The sequence below is a fragment of the Apis cerana genome, linkage group LG12, assembly GCF_029169275.1.
Source record: "Apis cerana isolate GH-2021 linkage group LG12, AcerK_1.0, whole genome shotgun sequence".
Classification (NCBI taxonomy): Eukaryota; Metazoa; Arthropoda; class Insecta; order Hymenoptera; family Apidae; genus Apis; species Apis cerana.
Genome location: NC_083863.1, coordinates 10,544,075 through 10,569,472, shown reverse-complemented (window position 1 = coordinate 10,569,472; position 25,398 = coordinate 10,544,075). Strand labels below are relative to the sequence as shown.

General features: G+C 36.5%; 2 protein-coding genes and 1 long non-coding RNA gene across 6 annotated transcripts in view; 1 reads left to right on the top strand and 2 right to left on the bottom strand.

Moving 5' to 3' along the window:
* The window catches only part of LOC107993966 (uncharacterized), a 33,745-nt gene extending 27,697 nt beyond the window's left edge, over window positions 1-6,048 (bottom strand). Inside the window, exons 1-2 of the mRNA XM_017050659.3 lie at window positions 5,693-6,048; window positions 5,254-5,354 (exon numbers count right to left, since the gene is read on the bottom strand). The gene's annotated coding sequence lies outside the window, so the exon portion shown is untranslated. The remainder of the gene's footprint in view (window positions 1-5,253; window positions 5,355-5,692) is intronic.
* The window catches only part of LOC107993964 (insulin-like growth factor 2 mRNA-binding protein 1), a 70,895-nt gene that overhangs the window by 8,114 nt on the left and 37,383 nt on the right, over window positions 1-25,398 (top strand). Inside the window, exons 1-2 of one of the 4 annotated variants that reach the window (XM_028664876.2) lie at window positions 2,954-2,981; window positions 6,732-6,795. In XM_028664876.2, the coding sequence (XP_028520677.1) occupies window positions 2,969-2,981; window positions 6,732-6,795 (77 nt within the window). In that variant the 5' untranslated portion in view covers window positions 2,954-2,968. Of the gene's footprint in view, window positions 1-2,953; window positions 2,982-6,314; window positions 6,334-6,731; window positions 6,796-18,989; window positions 20,324-25,398 lie in introns of those variants that run through there. The other 3 variants (XM_062083157.1, XM_017050652.3, XM_017050653.3) reach the window with 3 other exon arrangements.
* On the bottom strand, window positions 21,522-24,029 carry LOC133667081 (uncharacterized). Its single transcript, XR_009832220.1, has 2 exons — window positions 22,880-24,029; window positions 21,522-21,828 (listed from the first exon to the last, which is right to left on the bottom strand). It is a non-coding gene; the product is annotated as an uncharacterized LOC133667081 (long non-coding RNA).

The following is a 25,398-nucleotide window of genomic DNA, read 5'->3' as shown; positions in this document are numbered from 1 at the left end:
ATACAAGTAACCTCGCAATATCCTCAAATTGAAATCTAAAGATACCATTATTCGCGTACGAATATTTAACCAACGGACAGTTAAGTTGATCGAACGATAAATATAAATCGAGATCAAAGATTATCGTCAATCGTCAATTGAGAACGATTAATTACAATTATTTGTTAGTATATTTATAGTATACTTCAAACTTTTTAATTATTTTTTAGCAATAATTCGATGACGCCCGATCAGCCAACCGCAATCGTTATATTTTACGCGTCGATAAGATATTGCAGGATTGACAGTGTACGCATAATTTTTCTCCGATTCGATGTAACAATTATATTTTCGATTCCTGCAAATCTGTATTGATCCGCCTGTCTCGTTTGAGGTTAATTGTGCATTTCCAGGAACAAACTTTCACGATTCATTCATTTATGCATTGTCCGAACGAAATTGTTTTGTACATTGATTAATCGAGACTCACGAGGCAATTATTATTATTTCTTTTTTTTTCAACACAATCGATTATGGCGAGACAAAAATTAATTGAACGAGATGGTTTTTTTTCCCCTCGTTGCACGTATCTTGTCTTCTATGTAATAAAATTTATATGTATTCCTGATAGAAATTTTTAAATAAATTCAAATTAATTTAACGAATATTTCGTAAACTAGCGTTCAAAAAATCAATTGTCCATAATTTAGAAATTCCATATCGTCAAGATTTGCACAATGATTAGATATTTCAAATAGGAATAGGTCTTATAAATTTTTGCAACAGACGATACGTAGGTGATAGATATAGATGAGAATTCGAAAGTATCGATAAAGATATCGCGAACGTGATGACACGAGTAATTCCGAGATACAAAGTGATACGGTGAAAAACGCATTGGGAGTAAGATTTTGCGCGGTTTGGCGCGGTTTCTACGGATTCTCAGTCAGGACCTATCTTAACGTGCGTGGGCCCATTCGCTTCATTCGGCAAACTAACCTACCCGTCTAAGTAATCCATTGTGCTTCTCGTGCTCTCTTTGTGTGGCCGCTCTCACGCTGAGAGCACGGCACAAGGGTGTGCGAGAAAGAGCAAGGAAGGAGAGAGTCGTTGGCGCGAGCAAGAGGCGGCTATGGTGCGAGCGGGATAGAGGGAGGGGGTGGAACAGGGGGCGAAAGAGAGAGAAATATGCCACAAGGCCAACCGAGTCCGAAGCAATTTTTGCTTTACTCTTTACCAGGCCGAAAACGAGCGTGGATTCGACCGACTAACTGCTCCAATTTTATTTACCGCATCGTGTCAAACCTTATCGACATCTTTTCGCGATATCCATATGGTCACGTGTGTGATTACGTTCTGTATTATTTGAAACTACCATCGATCCCGTTCTCCTTTTACGAGGTTAATAAATTTTACGCGAAAATCGTCTCGTCTATATATTATTTATCTTCTATCTTTTATATTTATAAAAAGGAATATCAATCGAGCTATTAGCGCGATATTTCTATGAAGATGAACGTTTGATTGCTTTTTTTCTTTTTTTGCTTCGTCTTCGTTCTTTTTCTCCTTTTTTTTTTTTTTTTTAACACGAAGTTGAGATTAATACGAATCCGGATGTATATCTTACGTTTAATGATGTCATTATGATTAGAAAAGGTTTCGATGCATGTTAAATTTCAAATAATATTCAATAGTATCTTCATCAATGAAAAAACACGTGACTCATATGATCGCTCTATGTAATTCAGTACTGATTCTTCATGATATTCGTCATGAATTCGTATATATCTCGATGGAAGATTTTTTATTTGGAATCATGCAAACTTTATTTTTAAATAATCCACTTTTATCGATGTACAATATTTTTTATCTCCAAAGCAATTGCGATATTTGACTTTCGATGATCGACTGGCGTCAATATCTATGTCAATATTTATCGAAACAAATTAATTTCAACGAATAATATCCAATGATTTATTGGTGTTTTCAAGAAATCGAAAAATATCAATTCGTTGGAAATATTAATCGGCAAATTATCCGATAGATCCGCACGATTTTGAGCCGTGATTCACGAATTCGTAAACGATTTCCGTGGGACTGAACTAGCGAGTTGTAACTCAATAGTAATTTATGTACCTAGCCGTGCCAACCGCCGTGTCCAAGGCATCGGTATTCAGCATCGGCCTGGAATGCGCAACAGGAACCTGTTCTCATTCCCATTCCCATTCCCGCTCTGCGCTACCCAAATATTTTATTACTTCCCCATGGAGCCGATGTTCTCTCTTTCTCTCTCACACCTCTTTTTCTAGCTCTCTTTATCTCTATCTCTCTTCCCTTTTTTTTCCTTTCTCCCTTCCTCTTTAACCGGCGCAAGAAACTCTTCGCTGTTATGTCATCCTGTAAGGTTCGCCTTATCGTTGTAACGATGTTTCTAACATTAAAGTTACTTTTCGAGACTTCAACGTCAAAAATTCATGGCCTGTCTAAAATCGATGATCTCCCTTCCGGCAATTATCGAAGTATTCGTCGAAGGAATATATTCCACAATCAGTCCACGCCGAAGAATCGTTCTGGTGTATCGAGTGCCGAGATATGAAAACGCTGTATTAGCAGCTCAGATATAACGAGATTTACGTTACCTACCTCGATGAAGCTATCGGGTATCGAAGTGAACGCATTCTATTAATAATACGCGAGTTATAAATAAACGTTGATAACCGATAAAATTCGAGACAGTTTAAGATCGTTCTTATTCCACGATTCGTATGTGTATATATATATATATATATTCTCAATCTTCTTTTTCTCAATTTCATTACATCGCGTAAATCGAAAGATTCTCATTCACGAAGATAACACTGACGAAACGTACGTTTTTTTTGAACGCAATCGTTTTTGGAAACCGTTCATCGTGAGGCAGAAATTGACGAGATTTGAGTTAAGAACCGGTAAAGTGTATCAAGAAAGAGGGACAAAGAAGAGAAACGGAATGAGAAGGGAAGGTAAGCGAGAGAAAAAGGGAGAAGGAAGGAGAGAGAGAAAGAATGAATATATATTAGGTGGGTTGCGCGACGACCTCCGGATAGCTCTCCTAAGCTCGCTCTTGCTCGCTTCAGCTTCACCTACCTGGCAGTTTCGTTGTAGGCAACAGCAGTGAAGATGGTGGAACGGGAGGGAGGAGGTAGGAGCACTAAAGAGACCTTGAAGGCTTGCTAGCCGGGTGCCGGCTAGTACTGACCCACTATAAAGGCACTTGCTATCCTGCTCGTTCAACAGGACAATCTACTATTACTCTCTCCCTCGGGAGAGCCTGCTAACCTACTCTCTTACCCACATACACCGACTCGATCCGAAAACTTGCTTCTAGACCCTGGCTACGCTTAGTTCAAACAGCTTGTTTCTCTCTCCCTCCCTCTATTTCGTCTTTTCCCTGTCCTTTTTCACTCGTGCACCGTCTCTATCTCGTATTCTCTCGTTCTTTCTTTCACTTTGTCGTCCCTCGTACGCTGCCTTCTCTATCTCATTTCCACTCCCTCTTTTCTGCTCCCTTCTCGCTGCCGTTCTAATACCACCACGGCTACACCCCTCGTTCTCTCGCTATTTCGCTTCCTCTCGCTCGCTCTCTTTCTCCTTTTTTCTTCTAAGTTGCTCTCTCTACTCCCTCGTGCACCAATGTGTTCGTGCACCACGAACACACGCCCAATCTACGGAGCACGCGGTGTACACGTGGGGCAAACCCCTGAAAAATCTGTGTGTGACTAGGCAAGACGCGCGTATCCTTCTCTATGTATGGGAGTGCTCGTTATGTGTGTCTCTCTTATGCATGAATTTCACCGGTACTTAGAAAGAAAGAGAGAGGTTCGAGCGTGTATCGTGTACAAGTATGCGTGTGTTTGTAGGGAGTACCACCTAGCATAGCAACTGCTGTTTCTGCATTTCTTAGCAGCGCGCCCCATGCGAGATGCCGGTATATTTTAGGCGTATAACGGGTGTCCCGTTTTCGAGACGAATGCCTGTGTTTTCCTGGGCCAATTATCGATCGTTCGATTCAATCACGTATTTGTTAATTCTAAATAATAAGAGCTAATATAGTTGCATCGATCGATAACTCGAAAAGTTTCATTTTATTGAGGTAATTTTTATATTTAGAGCAAAAATATGTTGCAAACGTTTAAAGAAATTAAAGTATAATACAAACGGATATGAATCTTCTTCAAAAATATTAAAGCATTTTTGTAAATTTCGAAATGGTCATAATTATTACAGAGATACGTTAAAGTCATTCGGTAAGATGACGTTGTAATTCATCGTAATAGACTTCTATGTGACAAACAAGTGAAATCATGCGTAAAAGCAACGTCGAATTTAACGCAGCATAAGATTCAAATTAAAACCTCGTCAAACTCTACCTCCCCTCCTTCTTCTTCTCACCTTGTCGCGAATTGGCTTTCGCATGAAACCTGTTGTACTCGGGCCAAACACTCGTCCATGGAAACACTTACGAATATTATTGCTACAGAGTAAGATGAAGGGAGACTTGACACGGGACCATACTAAGTAGCCATTTAAGCGTTACTTCCTTCTTTTCTTTTTTTCCCTATCTGTTTCTGCCTCTTTTCATTTTCAAGTACTCGGAGAAGATACCGTAACGCTATCTTCCTCTCACCGTTTTACGTTTAATACACGCATTTTTAATTCATTCGAATTCCCAAGCTAGTCTACCCGGTAGGTTATGTTATATACCCTCATTGTATATACCAAGCATTCTACTGCATTTAATAGACTCCTCGCGAACACAATTCCGCCACTCGCCACACGCCATTGTACCCCGCAAGAGAGATCTACCCGGTTTTTCTGAAGCAGACTCGGCTCATTCAAAAAAATACCACTCCGCGCACGAAAATGCGAAGCGCCGAGATTGTTATCGATGTCCGTCGACGATCTGTGACGAGCATCAAGAAGCCTGCCAGTACTTTTGACGCAAACCGACTGTAACTAATATGTGAACAGGAGAGAACCTCTCCATTTTCGAACGACTTCTAAATAACTTATCGAATCAAACGTTTTCTCTCTAACCTATAAAGTATGTAAAAAATCCAAAAACCTACTTCAAATACATACGTTTTATTACGTATATGCCATTGTATATACCGTAAACCATAGTTTGGATTTAGTATCAAAAAAGTGTAGAATAACGTGTATTGCTTTTTAAATTATTTTATATTAATCATTACTTGTAAGTTAATTGTAAAAAGAAATATCATTTTTACTTACTTTGTTAGTAATTCCATTTCAAAGGACAATTCCATTCCAAAGGATCATTCCATTAATCATGATTTCGTTTTCTCTATCTCTATATCTTCTTTTTTCATTTTCTATAACAATATAACAATATAAAACACATAATCATTATTTTTTCAACTAAACATACCTTATATAAATAAGAATACGTTTTCATGAAAATATTATACTTATAATAATTTTTCGAATCACTATAATTAATTCTATTTCTAATCATTATCAAAAATAGAAGCAAAAATTATCATTAATGATTCTTTGAATTAAATTCGCATATGTAACTATAATTTAGGTTATGAAATTACACAGTCTCGAAAATAAAACTAAATGAAATATTTCAGTACATTTCTTTTCGAAACAGAAAAACAAAAAAAAGTGTATTGCGTGGATTATATTTAGAAGCCTTGACTCTTACCGACAAACTGTTTACATCCTTACGACGACCTTGCTTTACGAAACAAAGAATATTTTCGCTATCGAATCGAATTGAACACTGAAAACACTTTTTCCTTCACTCACTTCCTTCTGAACACTTTTAACATTGATTAATATTGGAACAATAGGACAAATTATTAATTAAATAAAGTCTATTATCAAATCCAAACGCAAGTAACCTGCAAACACCTCGTCATCGATGCGTTAACCGGCGTAACTGACTATTTTCGAAAGATATGCGCGCGCATCTAGTTATTAGGCAGAGTACGCATAGAAAATTAATTGTCGTCTAAAATTTTAAATCGTGAAAATGATAAAATTTATTTTTTTTATATGATCAACGTTCGATTTTATATAGGGTAAATGAAAACGGTCATTTTGGATAGTGGACAAAAACGGTTTCGTAAATTTTTTGTAATATATACACTTAGAAAGAGGAACTGGTTAGAGAAAATTAGATGGGTCTAACTGGTAGAAGACACCTGGCGCCTAGGAAAGGAAATATTTGTGTATGCATGTATATGTATGTTCAGACCCTCGGACCGTGTCGAAAAATTCGCTAGCACGAGATTCTGACCACGGATACGTTCACATAACCTCTTGATCCTGATTAGAATATGAGTAAGATACGTGATAGTTTTAGATCAGTTGCAGCAATTTTTACATGTGCAAATCAAAACCCGGAAGCAACCGCCAAATTCTACTTTTCGAAACCGGTGCTCCGTATATTTTTCCATGAGAAAATCTCCCATCAGTCGTTGTTAGACCGGAGTTAGATTTTAAATGAACCATAGCTAACAGGTTGTTCGTGTTGACCCAATTCTATTATTTTCATGATGCTATGAGAAAATTCTAACCGTACCATAGATTAGGTTATGTTACCTTTAAGTTTCTATACTTTCTTTATTTCTTTTTTGCAATATGTAAAATATATATATTGCTAAATTTGAAAATATCTTTTGAGAATAACGATATTAATTAACGATCAGTAAACATTTGTTTTTTTTTGTCTGTTTTAGGATATACGTATCTCGGATCAGCCCTTGTTGTGGAGCCATCTGTAGCCAGTGGACCTAAGAAACGGTGAGTTTTGAATTTTTTCACGTAGAATCATGTGTGATGTTTATGCTACGCAATCTTATTAATTACAAATTAAACTCCTGTACAATCCAGTATTCGTTATTTGATTAATCAACAATATTCTCGACTAAATATTTCGGCGATAAGAAGCTTTGCTTTATACACATATTAGACTACTTTGTATGCAAATATATACTTATTAAATAAATTAGCCACGAAGCATCGTACTGCTGTTATAATTAAAACTTACTCGACCGGTGAATATTGTTAACCGCCATTCTTTAAACGATCATAAATTTGCTAAGCATACAGGAAACGCCTGCCGAATTACACTTACTTACACATACATTATGTATCAAATATATATCCAAAAAGTTATTCAACTCGTCAAGTCCCAGCAGTGAGCAAACTTGTTCTTACGTGTTAATAGTCCATTTGTCTTCGAAAAATTTTATGTAATCGCTTACACAAACTTCAGCAGGGGTTATTAACCCTAGGCAATTTCTCGATCAAAAGAGAGATCACGCGTAATGCTGGCATAACGAGGTGCATAATTGGCCGCACGCGAGTAAATGCGCGCGAGCGCGCAAACACGAGAGTTTGAACTCGTGCCGAACGTGTCCAAGCAAAAATCGTCGAGGATTATCCACAGTGGAACTCATTCTTGTCATAGAATTTTGAATAATTTTGTCGGATACAAAGGAATCGCGCTTCACAAAATAAACAAAGATGGCCAATTATTTCGCTCGATAAAAATTTGCCCAAAAAAAATCCGATTCTCAATTGTTGTTTAAATTTCTCGCAAAATTGTTTCAACGCGATTGGCTCGATGGATAGCGATATATAGCATAAACGTTGCAATTTTAGTAATATCGTTTTTTATCTATGCATGCCAATTCGTAGAATACAAATTACATTTGCACTGTTTTTTCGCATGCTGCCGCAACATATCGCACACATATGGATCGCTGGTACGTATTGTCACTATTATATGCAGATTGCATTTTTCGTTATACGCACTACATTTGTTAATAAACAATTTTCTCGATTAAAGTATACATCGATAAATCGTTGTTCAAGAGGATGAACAAAATTAGAATTAAATTGTATATATCTTGTTGGATTTTTGTTTTATACAGGACTTTCATATCGTTGAACGATTACTTTGAAATCAATAAATTTTTATTCATCGACTTCGTTTTATTGTTCGTATCGATGAGCGTCCGAAGTTAACTCGTAATCGTAATATCGTCGTAAAAAGGGTCATTTCGTCTATTATTAATTACCAATAATTAAGATTATGCTTTTTTTGTTCGAAAACTTTTTTGAAATTCTACTAGAAATTTGTTTGGGAGCCTCTGCACATCGAGCCTCGATGGTGAAGCAGGCGTTCGAAAAAAATGTGGCACCTGCCTTCTCCTTACGAGCGCCGAACTGAGCCCAGGCTGCTCGCTCGTGCCACAACTGCAATCTGTTATTTCACCATCCCCCAACCTCGTTCCTTTCTCTGTTTCTCTTCTCGGTTACTCATACCACCGATTTCTCTTGCCACAAGAAACCTTATTGACGATAGGAACGTGCAAAGGTATAAACCGAGAATTTGTTACTGGTCGTAATGATACTCGACATGAGATAAGATCGAATAAATGCAACGTGCAATGTGTAATGAACCGTACGTGCGAGAACTTTTAATTTGGCTGTCTCGTTGCATTGATATCGTTAAAATGAAAAGGAAATTTTCAAGTTTAACAGCGGTAATTATTGGAAATTAAAATTTCTTCGTAGATATATGGAATAAAAATTAACGTATATCGTGTAGATTTACATGTATTAATTCCCAATCGCGGCAGAGGTGAAACAATTTCGAATCGAGTTATTTTTAATTTTAATAACGAAGCAATGATATTTATTATCCTATAAAATATATCTAAAATACGGATCGAAATCGAATATATCTATCATCTACCTGATACCCGTAAAGAATATAAACGGATAATTAAAATATTTCCGATAAAATGTCGATTGTTTGTAGAAAAGATAAAATCTGATGGGAAATTTAACGCTTCTAATACACGTTGACGTAAATACGCGATGCGCCATATGCAACGAGTGGTTTTGTTTTGGGGTTCGTCACAGGTAAAGGGTTAAATTAGGGTGACGAATATAACCGTTGTAATAAACGAAATCTTTTTTCATGATAGTTAGCAAAGAGATTAGGCGGGGAGATGGTTGGCCGACAATAGACAGATCGGGAATTCAGAGGGACGAGTATCACTTCCGAGTTGTCCTCTTTACGCTGCTCGAAAACTCGCGTATCAGCTTCCAGCAGCGAGTGTTGGCCTCCCATTTTTGATGTTTAAGACCGATGCATGGCTAAACATTCATTTCCATATAAGCCGATATGTTTCAAATGTAAAGCACTCTTGTACGATGGATACAGTGACACGAAGAAGAAAGGGCGAGAAAAGATGGAGAAAGAAAAAGGAAGACGGTGAAGAGAAACGAACTGGTACGAGCGGAAACTAGTTTAAGGCCTGAGGGGTCTCACCCCTTAGGAATCCTTACAATAATTCCATGGGATCCACCGCGTTTCTGATTCTATTTCCTTTAACTGGCTCTATCGGCCTCTTTGTGTTAAGCTCGCCAATGTGTGACGTTTCTCTCTAGCTTCGCGAGTGTGAGAACCGAATGGAAAATTCGTAACGAATAATGCCAATTATATCGACCTACGATTCTATCTCTCTTCTATTTTCGCCACTTTTATCTCCACATTTAAAGATACACCGCTCTCTTTGCCATCGTCGTCTACTTATCCTCGAACAAACACGGAGAAACGTAATGTAAAAAGTTTTTTCGCAAAATGCATTTCATTTCGATGCACTCGGGTGAATTATTTTTAGATTGTTTCGTTGTCACATCTGTGGCTTTCAATACTTTTTGTCCTGCGTAGCTGCTCTCAAGATTCGGAATTCATGCACATGCTTAATTCCACGACCGCAAAAGCTATTTTAGATGAAAGGAAATGCACTTTGCGGTGCATCCGCATAATGTTGGCACGTGCATCGTAGCTTGTTCGATTGTCATATGCAAACTTGCGTTGCGGTAAACCGGCTCCAATGCAATCGCGTTCGATTTCGTTGTAAAAATGTACCTTCATTCTTTCTCTTTCTCCTAAGAAGAACGAAAGATCGAGTACCAATATCAATGACGATCTAATCCATTTTGATCCAAAATTCGACGAATGAAAATGATCCTCTCTTTCTCTCTCTCTCTCTATATATATAATTTATTTTACGCTACAAAAGATTCGAGTGTCAAGTGCATTATTACGTAACACGCAGCGCACGTGAACGCACGTTTTTCCACTTGCACTCACGGAACTGCACTTTTCCCATTTGCATAACAAGGCCACTGCACCTCGCACCTCGTATCAAGTCAGTCAGGTTGTACGATAGGAAGGGTGCATAGGGGTAAGTTAGACCCCTGCAGCCGGTGCTGACTCGACCGTGAGTGAATGCACTTTGTTTGCATTTCCTGTATCCCCAAGTGCCGCCGTTTCTCTATATCACTTGTCCCCTCGATTTCATAAACCGCAAACAAATGTTCGCACCGTGGATGCGTGGGGAAAAAAACTGGCACGGGAGTCGGCCGAGGATGCATCATCTTTCCGTTCGATGCGTTGCACTCTTTCCTCTTCTCCTTCCCTCTCTCCTCCTCTCTCTCTCTCTATGCATTTCTCTCTCCCTCCCTGTTCGAGTGAATCGTTGCACTCGGCGCGTGCCAACCTCGTGCCCTTCTCCGGTGGTGTGCCCCCTCCCTCGCCTTGCATTTAATTCCTTCCTCTCCTCGCCCTCCACCCCTTTCATCTCCCCACCTTCCTCCACTCACCACCTCCCACCCAACCCCGTTGCCCTCTCCCCCTCGTAAGCCGACATCCCACCCCACCCCCTCTGGGTCGCGGTGCATCTTGCATGCACTTGTTGCGTCAATGCACAGCCGGCTGCTTCGGCACGCAGGCGCAACTCGAGTTTCTCCATGTCGTTGATACTTTTTTTTTTTTTTATCAGGGCGAAGGGACGGTGCGTGTGCCATGCATTTCAAACGCGATTATTACGAGGGACAGTTACTACGGAGATTAATGCAATGGTATATCCAAATAATACGTTTAATTAATTAAATTACCGAGATCCCTCCGTGGTCAGCTTATTTGCACGAATGCTCGTTCCCTCCGTTAAAGAAATAGAATGCGAATCTACAAATTAGAGTAGAGAGCACGCAATGTAACAATGTGACTAATGTGACGTTTCAAATGCACACAATGTTAATTCTTTCCAAATTATTTCCCTTATTTTTTTTTTTCTTTACATATGTATATATGTTTTTTTTATATAACGTGTTAAATAGAATTTCATAATTACGATTAGGAAATGGATTAATCGTATATTTAATTACATACAAAGTGTTGTGCGTATATATTTTGTAAGATACAATTTAATAAATGTTTTTAATAATGGTTTTTTACATTGTTGCACCGATACTTCAAAACATATGTTATTAGAGTAAGAATTATAGATGAAACAGGGCGAAGCAACGCGGCATGAATGAAAGTAAAAACTCGGTCTGGCGGCGAAAGTGTTAATCCTTGGTTGAATTAGGCTCGTTACGAGTAGTAGGGTGGGTTTGTAATGCCCTTCCTGCACTTGTTGCATCCATGTCGAATGCAATCGGCGCACCACGCAAGCGCCATTCGTCAGGGCAGACTTTACCAACTTTCTTCAACATTCGAAATCGAGCTAATGAATTAAGCTTTATCCAATCCAGATGTTTTTAAACTTTTACATCGCTCGAGTTCCTTTTTTTTACAAATTTCGAAATGCCCCTACGTTTTTTTCCCTATCCTAGAAAATTTCTCGTGCAACGAGATAAACTGGTAGACGAACTCAGAAAACTGGATCATCGCCTTTTTCCCCCCTCTCCTCGCTTCTGCCTTTCTTCGAGTCCAGTTGCAGAGATCTTTCTGTAAGAAGCAACTACTAGTGGCTTCGTACGTCGGAAGAGTAAAAAACAAAACGATGCAACGGACCCGCCCGGTAGGATCCTTCCGATGTTTGCTTAAAGTATCTTCCTACGAGCCTCGAGGGACGATATCCTGATGAGGAGAAGCTCGATACGCGCCCTCGTGCAGCTGCGTTCACACAAGAAACTAACGCGGCTTCCCTCGGCCGGTTATCTTTCTAAAATTATTTTACAAATAGACATCCGGTTGATCCTTAAAACAGATTCCGTGTTCGTTTTCAAGTCGTGCATCGAATGTACGTACATTTTCGAGTCGTATAATTTTTTCTTTCTCTCGAAATGGATCATTTTTTCTTTTTTTTTTTTTTTTTTTGAGAATTCGTAAAATTCGATATTTTCAATCATAGTCACTTCGAGTCTGATATTATATGATTAAATTTAAGTAACGTGCAAATGACGTGATAAATCAGTACGAATTGTAACCGAGAAATTTGCGTGGAAGGATCCTTTAAAGCAAGAAGTTTCAATCGAAATTACCGATCAGCTGCTTCGGGCTGTCAGTCGCGGAAAGTAATTTACCTTCTCAAGTAATATGCCGGAAACGAAAATGTAATTATCACCCTCTTACGAGCCGATTAATCATCCAATTGCTCGTCTAATGAAAATTGCCGACTAATTCGAATATGTCTTTCGACAATGCTCTAAATATTTTAAGACTCGAATTCGTTTCGTGCTCGTATTCACGAATTCAATAAATCGTGATTGCGCATTTCTTTTTTTTTATTTTTAATACTCCAAACGACGAGCGGTTAAAAGTAAAACAGCCGTTTTCGATCTCAATTAATATTCCCAAAGTGGGAAGGGACGGTAATGAAATCTGCAATGCCGCGATTAAAACGAGTGAATTATGTTTTTTTCAGGATATTAAATCTTGCACGGTTTTATCTCGAATGTTGATGCAGGTCGTTCCCCTTGTTAATACCTATTAATCATCGTGAAAGAAAAGGGCACGTTAAGAACATTAAGTCAAGATGCACACGACAGTCTCGCCCGTGACGATAGCTTTCTTTTTCAGCAAAAAAGTGGAGGCGGTTAGGGTTGCTTTTTCTTTTCTTTTTTCTTTTTTTCTTTCTTTTTTTTACGGCCGACCGTTTTCATCGCATGATTCCTTATCATCCGTAGATCCAGAGATGAGCAGAGATCGTCACGGTAAAAAAAAGAAAATTACACGGGTATGCGCGTGTACAGACTTGGCACAATCCGCAGGTGTAAAGGGCCTCGGTTAATTATCTCGAAATTGAGGCACGCTGACGTGCAATAATTGTTATATACCCCTCTCGGTGTATACGCGCCCCGTGTTCCTCCGCTGTTTTCACTTCCCCTTGCGCCCGTCCACTTTCTCGCCGTTCCAACGTCAATGGTTCCGCTTTAAGGCGTTACAAGCAGAACAGCCGATCGTAAAATCTTGGACGATGTTGTGGAAGATGCGATTTTTGTTGCCGAATGCAGCTGCCTACCGAAGACACGCCCAATCCTTAATCTCGAATTGTTCTACCGGAACCGGATTCATTTTCGTGGCCCGTGCATGGATCGCGTCAATTTACGAAACGAATTCGTCGATTTTCCCGATTTTCCATTTCGATCGAAACGCAGTCGAATGTACAATCCAGAATTGATCCTTAGAGTAATTGCTTAGAAGCGACCGACGGGTTATAAAAAAATTGAAGGAATAAAAATCTCTCGATGGACGTGAAACGAAAGCGAGAATACCGTATCGAGGGGATTCGATTCTTGACAAATTGAAAATTGGCACAGTAGCCGGCACGGGGATGGCATAAAGGTGATTTTAACGGCGATGCCTCTTAATTGGCGTGACCGAGGCAAAAGGATGCCGTGAAAAAGAAACCCCCAAGAATATGCACGGATCACGGAAGACACTGCACCTGGCCAACCGACCGGTCAGATCGGTATCTTGGCGACGCGGTTATTATTAATTCTTTTTTCGTCCTCTTACAGATAGACTACGATTAATATGCATGTCGCGAAGGCCTCCAATTATCCGCGGTACCAAACTTTTTTCTTGTTGTCAATGTCGCGAACGCTCCGCCTCTCTTACGTCATAGTTTCATTTTTTCTATATATCTACAAAGAACGGAGAGATGAAAAGACGAATCGAAAGTTCAAAGAGAAAAAAAAATTCCTTATATTTTAGAAACGAGCAATTACTCAGCGAAAAAAAATAATCGATCATCGAATTTCCAAGCTATTTTGATACTTTAAGCGTGTAATATAAGCAATTTATAATTTTTAACTTAATCGTCTGTATGAGGAAAAATATTAATGAAAATAAGATTATCCTTATCCTTAATATGTATCCTAATTATATATCTTATCCTAAATTATATCCTTATTATCCCGTATCCTTACCTATCTTACAGCTTCCCATTTCCTTGTTTTAGGGGTAGCGGCGACGCCCTACCAGAATCTTCAGTTGGCCAAGTTGGCAGTGGTTGGAGGTGAGTCACTTTTCCCAGCCTTTCTACTTTGCTCACTGACCTGTAAGACACATATTTCCTGCCACTAAAAGTTTTACGAAAAGTATTTTCACGAAAAAAAAACGCAACGAGAAATACGTATATATATATACATATTTTTTTTAATTATTTTAATTATTATTTTAACATTTCATTATCGTATAAAATTTTAATTAGTTTAACGAAATAATAACGTAACGAAGAGCTAAATGGAATACCGTTATAAGTTAAAGTAACAACATGCAATTCGTTTCTATGCATTTATGTTAAGCGCGTTAAATTTAATCGTATGTCGTAAGGTTATTGATTTCGGTTCTTTTCCTCTACACCAAACAAAAACTTGTAAATCCAACGATCACGAGTCTCGCGAATAAGACGAAATAATGAAATTATCGGATTACACGTTCATTTGTTAACAATGAAATTTATAATAATCGTAAATTAATAAAATTTTCGCTATTATAATACTACTCGAATAATTAAATCATTAATATTTCATCGTAATATTTTATTATTATACGGAATAACAGTAATTTAATTTATCCTCGGATCACTCGATATTTAAACTAAGTAAACAAATCGCTCTAGCAACTTTTTATCACTAAATAATATTCTTTTTCCATTGGATTTTCTTTACCGTAAAACAGTATTTGATAGCAGCAGCTTTGAAAGCTTTCCCAGCTTGTCCTGAGACATCCGGGCTCCTGGTGCGAAAATTCTTCAAGGGTGCGTGGCCACTATTGATTCCAGGGATCCGCCACCCTTACGCACCCTCGCATTTCTCTTTCCCTCTCTCTTTTCCCCTTTACCCTCTCTGTCCCCACCTAAACTCTCCCTTTCCCCCTTGCACACCCGTCGTCTTCTATACTCCCCTTAGAGGACCCTTTCCTCCTGGCCCGAATTACGTCGCTCCTCCTTGCTTTCCTTCCATCGGGTGATCCACCCTGGAGGGGTAAAAGCCGCTCTCGTTCGTTCCCTTCGTCTCGGATCGCTCGTTTCCACGGCCGTCCCAGTTATTAAACTACCCACTCCACGATTTTATGGAATCACGTGGATGACATTGCCATTCGAAATTACGTTGATAACAGGGGCCAAGTAATTATGTTTGGACATTCGTTTATCATCCCGTTCACGTAATCGTTCAAAAAACCCGATACCCTATATACGATTCACTCGATAGTTTAAACATTTCGATCGACCATTGCAATCGTTCTTCTCTAAAGATTCGAACCTTATTTATTTCTTTATTTTTTTCCAATTATAATCGAGATAGAACGATTCCATAGAAGGACAAAATTCTAATCAAATTTTTACGCGGCCGAAAACTGTTTACTGATCCTACGCCACGCTCTGGCCACGCTTCATTGATACCGATATTTACGAGCCGTGCAACTATTAATTATCTTTAAACACCGCCTTAACCTATCCCAATCATCGTTACGTAGAAGAACAAAGAGCCGCCATAAGGTTCACGATCGAGTCTATATTTTCGTTTCTATATGAACCGAATTCGATGATGGTTCCTTTCTTGTAAGTTCATATTTATTGAATTCTTCTCTACGGTTTAATCAAGAAAATTTATGCACAGTAGTGATTAGTTGAAGTATGTTACGAAAGGCATTATTTCGTTCCTCGTTATTTCAATTTATTATTGTCGTATTGAGTTGACGAACACGTTTTATGTAATATCGAATCTGCAAGTGACAAACTTAGTAGTGCAGGCATAACAATTTGGTAGGACAGTGAAGGAAAAATGAAGTTACGAATCGTATAGGATGGTTCTAAGAAACTGTGATGTGAATTTACGTTTGACGAAGAGGATAATCGATTGATCGATTGATTTTAACGAATTAGTTAATGGAGACTAGGTGAAAAAAAAAGTACACACGCTGGTTTTAAAACGACATCGTTTTTTTCTATCGTCGTGAAACGCGATCGTGAAACTTGAAAACATTAGGTGAATGAATTATTAATATAGAAATACGTATTGTACGATTTCGAAAAATGTGTAAAATTTTATTTATAAATAAAATTGTTTTGGAGAGATGGACAATTGGATTTTTCATGTCGAGAGGAGGAATATTTCTATCACTTGTTAAGTTACCTCGTGTAATAAAAATTCATAGTGAAACCACGCGACCATACAGCGTACTCAAAATTCAAGTTCGATCCGGTATTATAATAATGGTTGTCCACTTGTTTATAATGGATCAACGTTTCTTCGGTTGCGACCACTCCCCTCACGAAGTTCTATTCTTTTTTTTTTTTTTTTATTCTTTAACCCCCTTTGCGTAATTCGGTGATTTGTAATCATCATTTGTTTTCTTCTGGTAGATCATGGCACAAGTTGTACAGGTGTGCCATTTAAATCAAATCCCAGTAGAACTTGTCTCAAAAATTATGATGTTATGCATAACTATTTCGATGCTAGGTCATTGCACGAATAATTATGTTTATATTTCGGGATATGTGAATTTATAAAACACTTGTATTACATCATTTTTTTCGTTTTTACATTTCTATTTCTTATTTTTCAAATATTTCAACATAATTATATCGTATTATTTTATATTCTTATTAATTTTTCGATATATTCGAATGAAGAATTAGAAACGTTATTAGAATACGTTCAAATGCAAAAGATGTTTGCAAAAAATTTAAATGTCATACGATTGATTAGAATCATGTAAGATAAATAATTGATAATTTTCCCATATTTAAAAATATACAGGAAAATTCTTAATGATCAAAGTTTCGTTAGAGTCAAATTCAATTACGAATAGAATTAAAATTGTTGTCAATATGAAATCTTAATTGCTTTATGGTTATGAATTGATGCGTACGATGCATAAAAGGTATATTTTAACAAGGGGCGTATCAGGATTGCTTTCAGTCTTGAAAGGGCATAACGAAACGTAATTATGGCAGGCGTTTGAACGCATCAAAAATTCAAGTGCTATCCAGCTATGATTCTGTGAATGATAAATCTAGTTCAAGGATAACACCCTCGTCATTGCCAAAGATAATGACGATGAAACGTGAGCGCAGAAAAGCCACGAATACCCATGGTCGACCTGCACCCATATACCTGCAGGCATGCACAAAAGAAAGGCGAATCCTTCCTTTCTACCTGGCCGAACAAAGAGACCTCCGTAACGGAATCAATCCTGTAGTTCCACGGAGAACTAGGAATCCGTATTTTGTTGTTCATTGATTTTGCCTTTTTTGTACTTCCAACGTTCGGTAAAACTCTATGCGTAGATTCTTCTGTACTTTACCGATCCGATCGCTAATGAAACGTAAGCCAAACGCACGTGAAATAACGTACAGCTATGTCTTTTAAAAAGTCACGGTGGTTGGGCACTTGTAATCTCCCCCTTTTCAGCTTCACAAGTTGATCAGAGAAGTGCTCTTGATGCCGTAGAGCCTAAGGGTGAAGCGTTACATTTCTTAGTTATTTACCAAGTGATATGAAGCAAATATTGAAAATTAGAATTTTCTAATTCCAAGTTTTATTAGATTATAATTTATTTTTAAATTGCTCTTATTTTGCTATTAAATTATATTTCTATATATCTAATTTAATGTATAATATTAATATTTATTTAAATTGTTTATTTTTCTGATAAATGAAAAAATATATGTACCGTAATATGTATATGAAAAAGCGCATGATAATGTAAAGAAAATTAGAAAAAAATATTAGTTCGACTCGACTTTTATCTCCTCTAATAGCTCTACATTGTTCGCAAAATTGTCATAAATAAAGGAGAATGAGAATGGAGCGACAAGTTTTAGTGGAAAAATAACTTTTAGTATTTACCGGCGTCCATCAGATGGCGCCTCTGTACACGAACAACGTGGTGCACCAATCATGGTATAATACGACAGAATGAATACTCGTTTAATAATTCGATGGAATATATCGGATGTACCTTTAGTCAAACTGAAGAATTCGTCTTAAATATGGCGATAGAAAAAACGATCGAAGCAACATGGTGTTCACGCGAAGAAAATGTTCCGGCTTTGATATACCCACGCAGGATAGTCGAGAACTTTTTCCTATTCACCCTTCTCTCGAGTCTCACACGCCGGTACGATGCTATGTCTTTGGTGGGGACGAACAGCGAAGCTTCCCCTTGAACTGGGGAGGGAGAAACAGTTAGTGGAGGGGAGGGAACCTAGTCGAGGGTGGGGGTATATTGGGCGCGGCCTAGGACGGCCGCGCACCGCGTTGTTATAAAAATAATATCAGTGTTCCCAGCGCGCGTTCTGGATAGATATCCTGGCCGATATAACCGCCGTCAGCGTAGCACGCTGCTCTTAGACGTGTGTGTTTTCTCTTCCGTATTCCCGTTTGCGTTCGCGCTTCCGATAGGTGTACGGAAAACTCGGACGAGAATCTCTCTGTTTCAACGCGCATTTATGCCCCATTGATCGTCGCGCATTCGACGCGATCGCAAGCAACGTTGATCGAAACGCCCGGCAAAAACCGAGAAAGGGGTGGTGGAGAACGAAAGGGAGGAAAAGACAAAGGGAGAAAGAGAAAGAAAGAGGGAAAGAGGAAGAAAGAGTAACTGGAGAACAGAGAGAGGACGCACCCACGTATACGTGCGAAGTTAAGGCCAGTGTCATTTACGAATATATTGAAACGCGGTCGCACGGAACGGAAGCCGGGTATCGTGTCATTTCGTATTCGACAGAGTAAAATAGAGCACCGTTACCTTTATTATACGACCGATTAATCCACGTGCGTTTGAAATATACATATATATATAATATAATATATATATATAAATATATATTATATATATATATATATATATATGTGTTACATACGAAAAAAGGACCAACGTAATTCTGCAGAGACGTATTTTTTTTTTCTACCGGCGTTTCTAACCCGTTGTGTCATCGCGTAAAACGGTGTTCATCATTCTCCGAGAGAGAGCAGTAGCGGGAACCGGATAACGCACGGTCCCGGAATCGTCTTAAACGACCAATCACGTACAAGCTCTCGGCTGTCTCCTCCATTTAGTTAGTAAAAGTGCTCGTGCGTCTTCGATACGTGGAGGGATTTCTTCGTTGGTTAGAGAAAGAGAGGAGAAGTGAAGGCAGCGTGCGAGAGAGAAGGACGAAGTGGTGGAAAGAGCAAGGGGAGGAGGACACTACGGTAGTAGAAAACCGAGGAGCAAGGAGGCAAGGAGGAAAGTACAAAACTGCTCCACCCGCGCGAGTTTCCACGGTGGTTGTTGAGAGAACGAGACGAACGAGACACTTCTTTGAAAGGAAGTTGCAAGCGTTATTACGTGGATTGTTTTTTACTTATTTCGGTTTTTTATTTTTATTTGTCACATCGTCTCGCAAGATCTTTAATAATCGTTACATCGTGTTACGCGTAATCGTGTGTTATTATCGAAAAAAAAGTGAAAGAAGCATCGTGTTCAACGAAAGACACGAGAAGCGTTATTGTAGAAAGAAAAAGAGGGAGAAACCCGCGAAAGAATACGAAATCAAGAAAATAAGAGAGGACGCTATTGTACGGACAACCGAAAAAGAATTTGTATCGGTCTTTGTCACGTACATCGTCGTGTGTCCTATTTTCATCCTTTTTTTTTTGCACTCCTCTCTTTCATTCGTGCTCGTTCGGTCGCACGAAGAAATCAGCCAGTGTTTAGTGCCAGTGTTTGTCTACCTCAGTCGATTAGCGGCAGCTAACGGCGAAAAGCTGCATTAAAAGATATTTAGAAGAAAAGAAATATATATATCTATATATACATATATAATATATAATATATATTATATTGAACAGTGCTAAAAACCACGTCGAGTATTGTTGTAAATAATTCATCAGTTTTTGTGTGAAATTTACAACGAACATTAAGAAAAAAAATCATGTCCCTGGATAAATTTGCGGAAGGTGGAATGTTACAAAAAGAAATGGAGCGATTGGAAATCGAGGAGAAAAACGGCGATGCGACAAGGTAAATTTATCATTCTCTATTTACGAATCTTTGTATCGTGTTTCCAGTGAGGTTAGAAATTCGTTGACACTATTCACCGATCAGGCTCTGCGCTGTAACTTTTCGCGCCTTTTCTTATCGATTCAACTTACCCATTTTTTTCATTTATTTTTCTTTGTTTTATATTCGTGTAATTAGCATAAGGGCTTTAGCCATTACTTACTTTAATATTTTGCGGAAATATATTTAATCAGTGAAAATTATTTTTTATTCTCGATTATTCCTAAAATTTTTAGTATCCATTCTAATGACATTGTTCAACACATATTATTGGAAAAGATCGTTATTTGATATTTTTAAATGTTGGAAACTTCATAGTGCGTTCGTTGTAAACTCGTTTTTGGGAATAGATTAGTAATAACACACATGAACGAATATTAGAATCCTTCTAACGGTTCTTCATGTCAACAGAACATTACCAACACTTATACATGCCACATATACATATATATACGCATATGAACGAAACAAATTTTTGAAAAACAATGAAATATTAACGGTTTTACGTAGGTACTATCTTTTGTGCAATTTATTATATGATACGAGAAAGTTTTTATTTATTTCATTCTCTGTTGTTGTTACATAAGATTTTAAAATCATGTTCAATGGTAATTAAATTACGTAATACTTAATTTTTCCGTAAGCTTCTTCGATCATGTGATTTACGTTATGTTCTTACTGTTTCTATGATCTTTCTTTTTCTAAATATTTTGTTCATTGTAAATATATTTTTTTCATGGCCTTCCTATATCTCTGGTTTCGTGTATTGTAATCCGATTGACTAACTAAGCTTAGAACATTGACTTCCGGTATACATACTTCATTTCGTGCGTGACAAGTATGAAATTACTTTAATTCTTCCTATAAACTTGTTGACCATGGCTACAAAAGATTTAGATTTTTTAGATTTCTATTTATTTCTAAGAAATTAAGATTTTAAAACGAAAATTTGTGGCTGAGCGTGTCATATTAGTTTTATCAAAGTTGAAACTTTCGTAATAGCTGATTCATTTCGTAAAATATCTTCATATTAGTAGTAGTATACAAGTATACAACTTTACAAGTTGAACTATTTTGACTTGTTTTTCTAGAATTTTATATCGATATTAATAAAAATAAAATAAATTTCCAATTGGTTCATAAATAAATGTAAATTAAATATTTTCAATGTTTTTATTGTTACTATTTTTTATATAAATAATATGCTTTTTTTCTTTTCTGATTCAACTTCCTGATTCAACATTGTGCAACTATCGTACCACTTTCATTTTTTCCTATTGTTGAAATATAGCCTTGATATCGCACGTGGCACAGCTTTGCGATCGTCCCTGAAATTCGGCTGGTTTCGGCGTCAACATGGCGGGAAATGAAAATTCAACGTTAACGCTTATTTAACTTCGCCGGGAAGCGTCTCGAGCGTTGTAATTAATTCAGTTGCCTGTCCGCGATATGCCCGCAACGATATGCTAGAACATTTGTCGCATAGTAGTAGTAATTTAATATGTCATTGTTTCGAAATAAAATTCATTGTAAAAATAAAATATTTCTCATCAATTGAAGTTCATTTAGAATGATATATTATTGCTAAAAATTCTCAATCTTCTTTAGAAAAGATAAATAATTTTTACAATAGAAAAAATTTTTTATTTTAAAAATTATTTTAAATACGTGTAATATTAGAACGATGAATCATTAAACTAGAAAAGACGAACAGATTGGTAATTTTTTTAAAAATCACGAGTAAATAGATGCGAAAATATGGATCACCGAACTGTAATATTATAGTAGTGATTCACCCGAAAGAGGCACACGATAAAGGTCGGCCGAAAGAAATGTCCACGTGGACACTCTTTAGACACACTATGTTGTAGATACAATTTACGCGTCACAATAATACCAACATACCGTGGCATAAAAATAGGGTAGCCATCGGAGAAAATATTTTACAGGAAACGAGAAAACATATTGTTACGCTCAATTATACGGGAATTTTTTTTCCGAGACCATAAATAGCTCGGAATAAAGGTATAATCGTTTTGTGGAGAAGTGGCAACTTTTTTCGTTCTATTTTCGTGACTATAATATATGAGCCATGTCAGAAAAACAAATCGAAAATAAAACCGAATAAGGAAATTCGAAAATATTTTAGAACGTTATTACATAATATGATTTAGCTTTTTTTCCTAAGATAAATTTTTATTTTCTTTTAAAATTTCCATTTCGCTAGGAAATACATCGTTACGATGGTGATAATATTACAACATCGATAATATAAATGTATAGGTTAGGTTGTAGAATCATATTCGGTTTATTCGATGTTCGTCGGTAAAGATAATTTATATCCAAATTATGAAGACGATTTATCACAAGCAATAGAATTTAAAGATGAAAAAACGAAATCCGAATTTTGCATCGATACTGTAAAATTAATACAAATACACAGAATATGTGGGCACTTTTTCCCGCTTGATATACTCTTAAAGACACGTGGAATTTCAGTATTCGATTTGAACTTACCTAAAACTTTCCATACACAGAGAGAGGTGCGTGCGTTTCTCCGCCTCCTATATGTTTCCGCCACTTCTCGACCTCGTATAACGATCATAGTTTGTCATTGGTGTATACTTGCATGGTTAAGAATATAATCGCTAGTTAAAATCATTCTATCTTCTATCAATTTGATCATTCGATTAATTCATCTTTGGCTGTTTCTTCTTCTTCAGTAATAAATTGACTTTGTGAAACACGTTAACATTTTTTATTTGAACAATATTTAATACATTATAATCGAATTTTAGTAAAATTTTTCGTAACTTTCAAGCATACGTTAGTTTTAATGTTGGCAGCATTGCTATTATAATACCATAGATACATTATATATCGATATTCGACGTTTATTTTAATTATAACCTAGTCTAACAGCGTTTTTTTATAATAAGATTGTTTTCAAGTGAAAGTGTGTCAACAATAATTACGAATTTTAGTCTTTTTAGTATTATAAGACAACGATTAACATATATTTTTGTTAGATAACGAAACATAAATGAACTATTGCGTCGAATGGTGTATTAGATCGCCACGTTACAAACTAACAAACGTATTATTTCTTTGAAAATATACTTTGGAAAAGATATTTATAATGATAGTTATACGATAAGTGAATATATATATATAATTGAAGAATGTTAAATCAATGATTAAATAGTAAAAAAAAAAGATTTGACATTACGATAAACGATATTACATATCCCACGAAATACGCGCGAGCGTTGTACGTGGCTCTATCTTTTGGTGAAAACGCGCATCAAACTTTTTCCATATCGGTAACGTAGGTGACTGTATACACGAAATTTTAGTGGAAAACTCGATTGGATCAAATGATATGTTACAAAGAGAAATTCATTTAAAATCATTTATATCTCAGTTGATTAATATCTTGAAAAATCAAAAATTTAAAGTAAAATCTTTCCGATAGAATTGTATTTTACTTAATAAATTAATTAAATTTTAATAATTTATAATAAATACTTATTTTTCGTTTTCGAGAAAAATTTCACAAAACTTTCCAATGTATCATTTTTTCTACTAATTTTCATTTCACGTTTCACAAATAGAATTGTAGAATTTTTTTAGAGAAATTTTTAGCAATTTTTAACAATTGCCAATATTCCCGAAAGATTTTCCTTTCCTTTTCAAATATCGACCATAAGCAAGCAAAGATAGGTTGGAGAATAAACTCAGGCCTGTCGGCCATCGATTTCTCAAAAGTTTTCATTTGTCCATGTCAAAAATTTCCGTTCGGGAAATTTCGAACAAAAGGTTCAGGTATATTTTGTCTGCATTGTTAGAACATCTGCGTCAATTTGATTGTATTTTGAAAGGCCTGAGCCGATTTCTAGGAAGATTGGAATTAGTTCCTTAGTACTTTTCTCTACCTGAGTTTCAAATCCCTGAATACGCTCAAAAACATGTCAGCTTTTGATCGAAGTGTTGCAATGCCATTCGTTTCGAAGAAACGTTTTCCTTCTATTCGCATTAATTTTATTATTCATAATTTTTTTGTTCAAATTTTCTTTTTCAAATTTTTGGATATACATCAAAATGTAATAAGATATATTCTAATATCGATATAATATTCGAAAGCAATCTCGAAAGATTACGTTAAAAATTTACGATTTTTTAATATTAAATCAGTTCTCTAAAATGATTATATTAAACTTCATAAATAACACGAAGAATTTATAAAATAGAAGCTTTTCTTTTTCGTTAAAATAAGTAATAAATCAAAGCGTATATTATGCAAACAATTTAAAACGATAAATAAATAGTATATAGCGAAAAAATGAATAAATTTAATTATTTATTTTTTACGCACGAAAAAATACGTCAAATGATTACGCGTAATACGAACTGAAATTTTTTTTAAATGAACTTATTTACGAAATTAAACATCGTTATGTATAAAATTCACGATAAATTGTACGTTCGTTATTTTAAGATGATCGATTAATTTTTAAAAAATGGAAAAAATTTTCAAATTTTGCACGGAAATCGATCGAATTTTATATTTTTATACGAGAAACAAGACACGAAAGGAAGAAATCGTAGCGTAGAAATGGCTGGCGCTTTCTACAGGGTAGACGGCCGCCATTTGCAAACCAGCCTTCACTGCCACGCACATTCATTAGCATACAAGTTGATAATACCAGTCGAACCACCGTAATATTACGACATCTTTCACCACGTTCGGCAACGTTTATTTTCCCCATCAACATCAATTTAACACCATTTTTAACATCAATTCCACCTTGCCATCTTTTTTTAAAGCTCGGTGTTAGATCGAATTTAAAAAAAAATCTCTATAGTTAATTTACAATTAATTTATATTATTTGTATAATTTAAATAAAAAACGAAACGAGTATTACTTCAACAAGTGTACACATTGTTGATTACAATTTTAAATAAAATAATTGAATAACGTACACCGAATGTGTGATAAAAATTGATGCGATGAAATATTATTAAATTTAAAAAT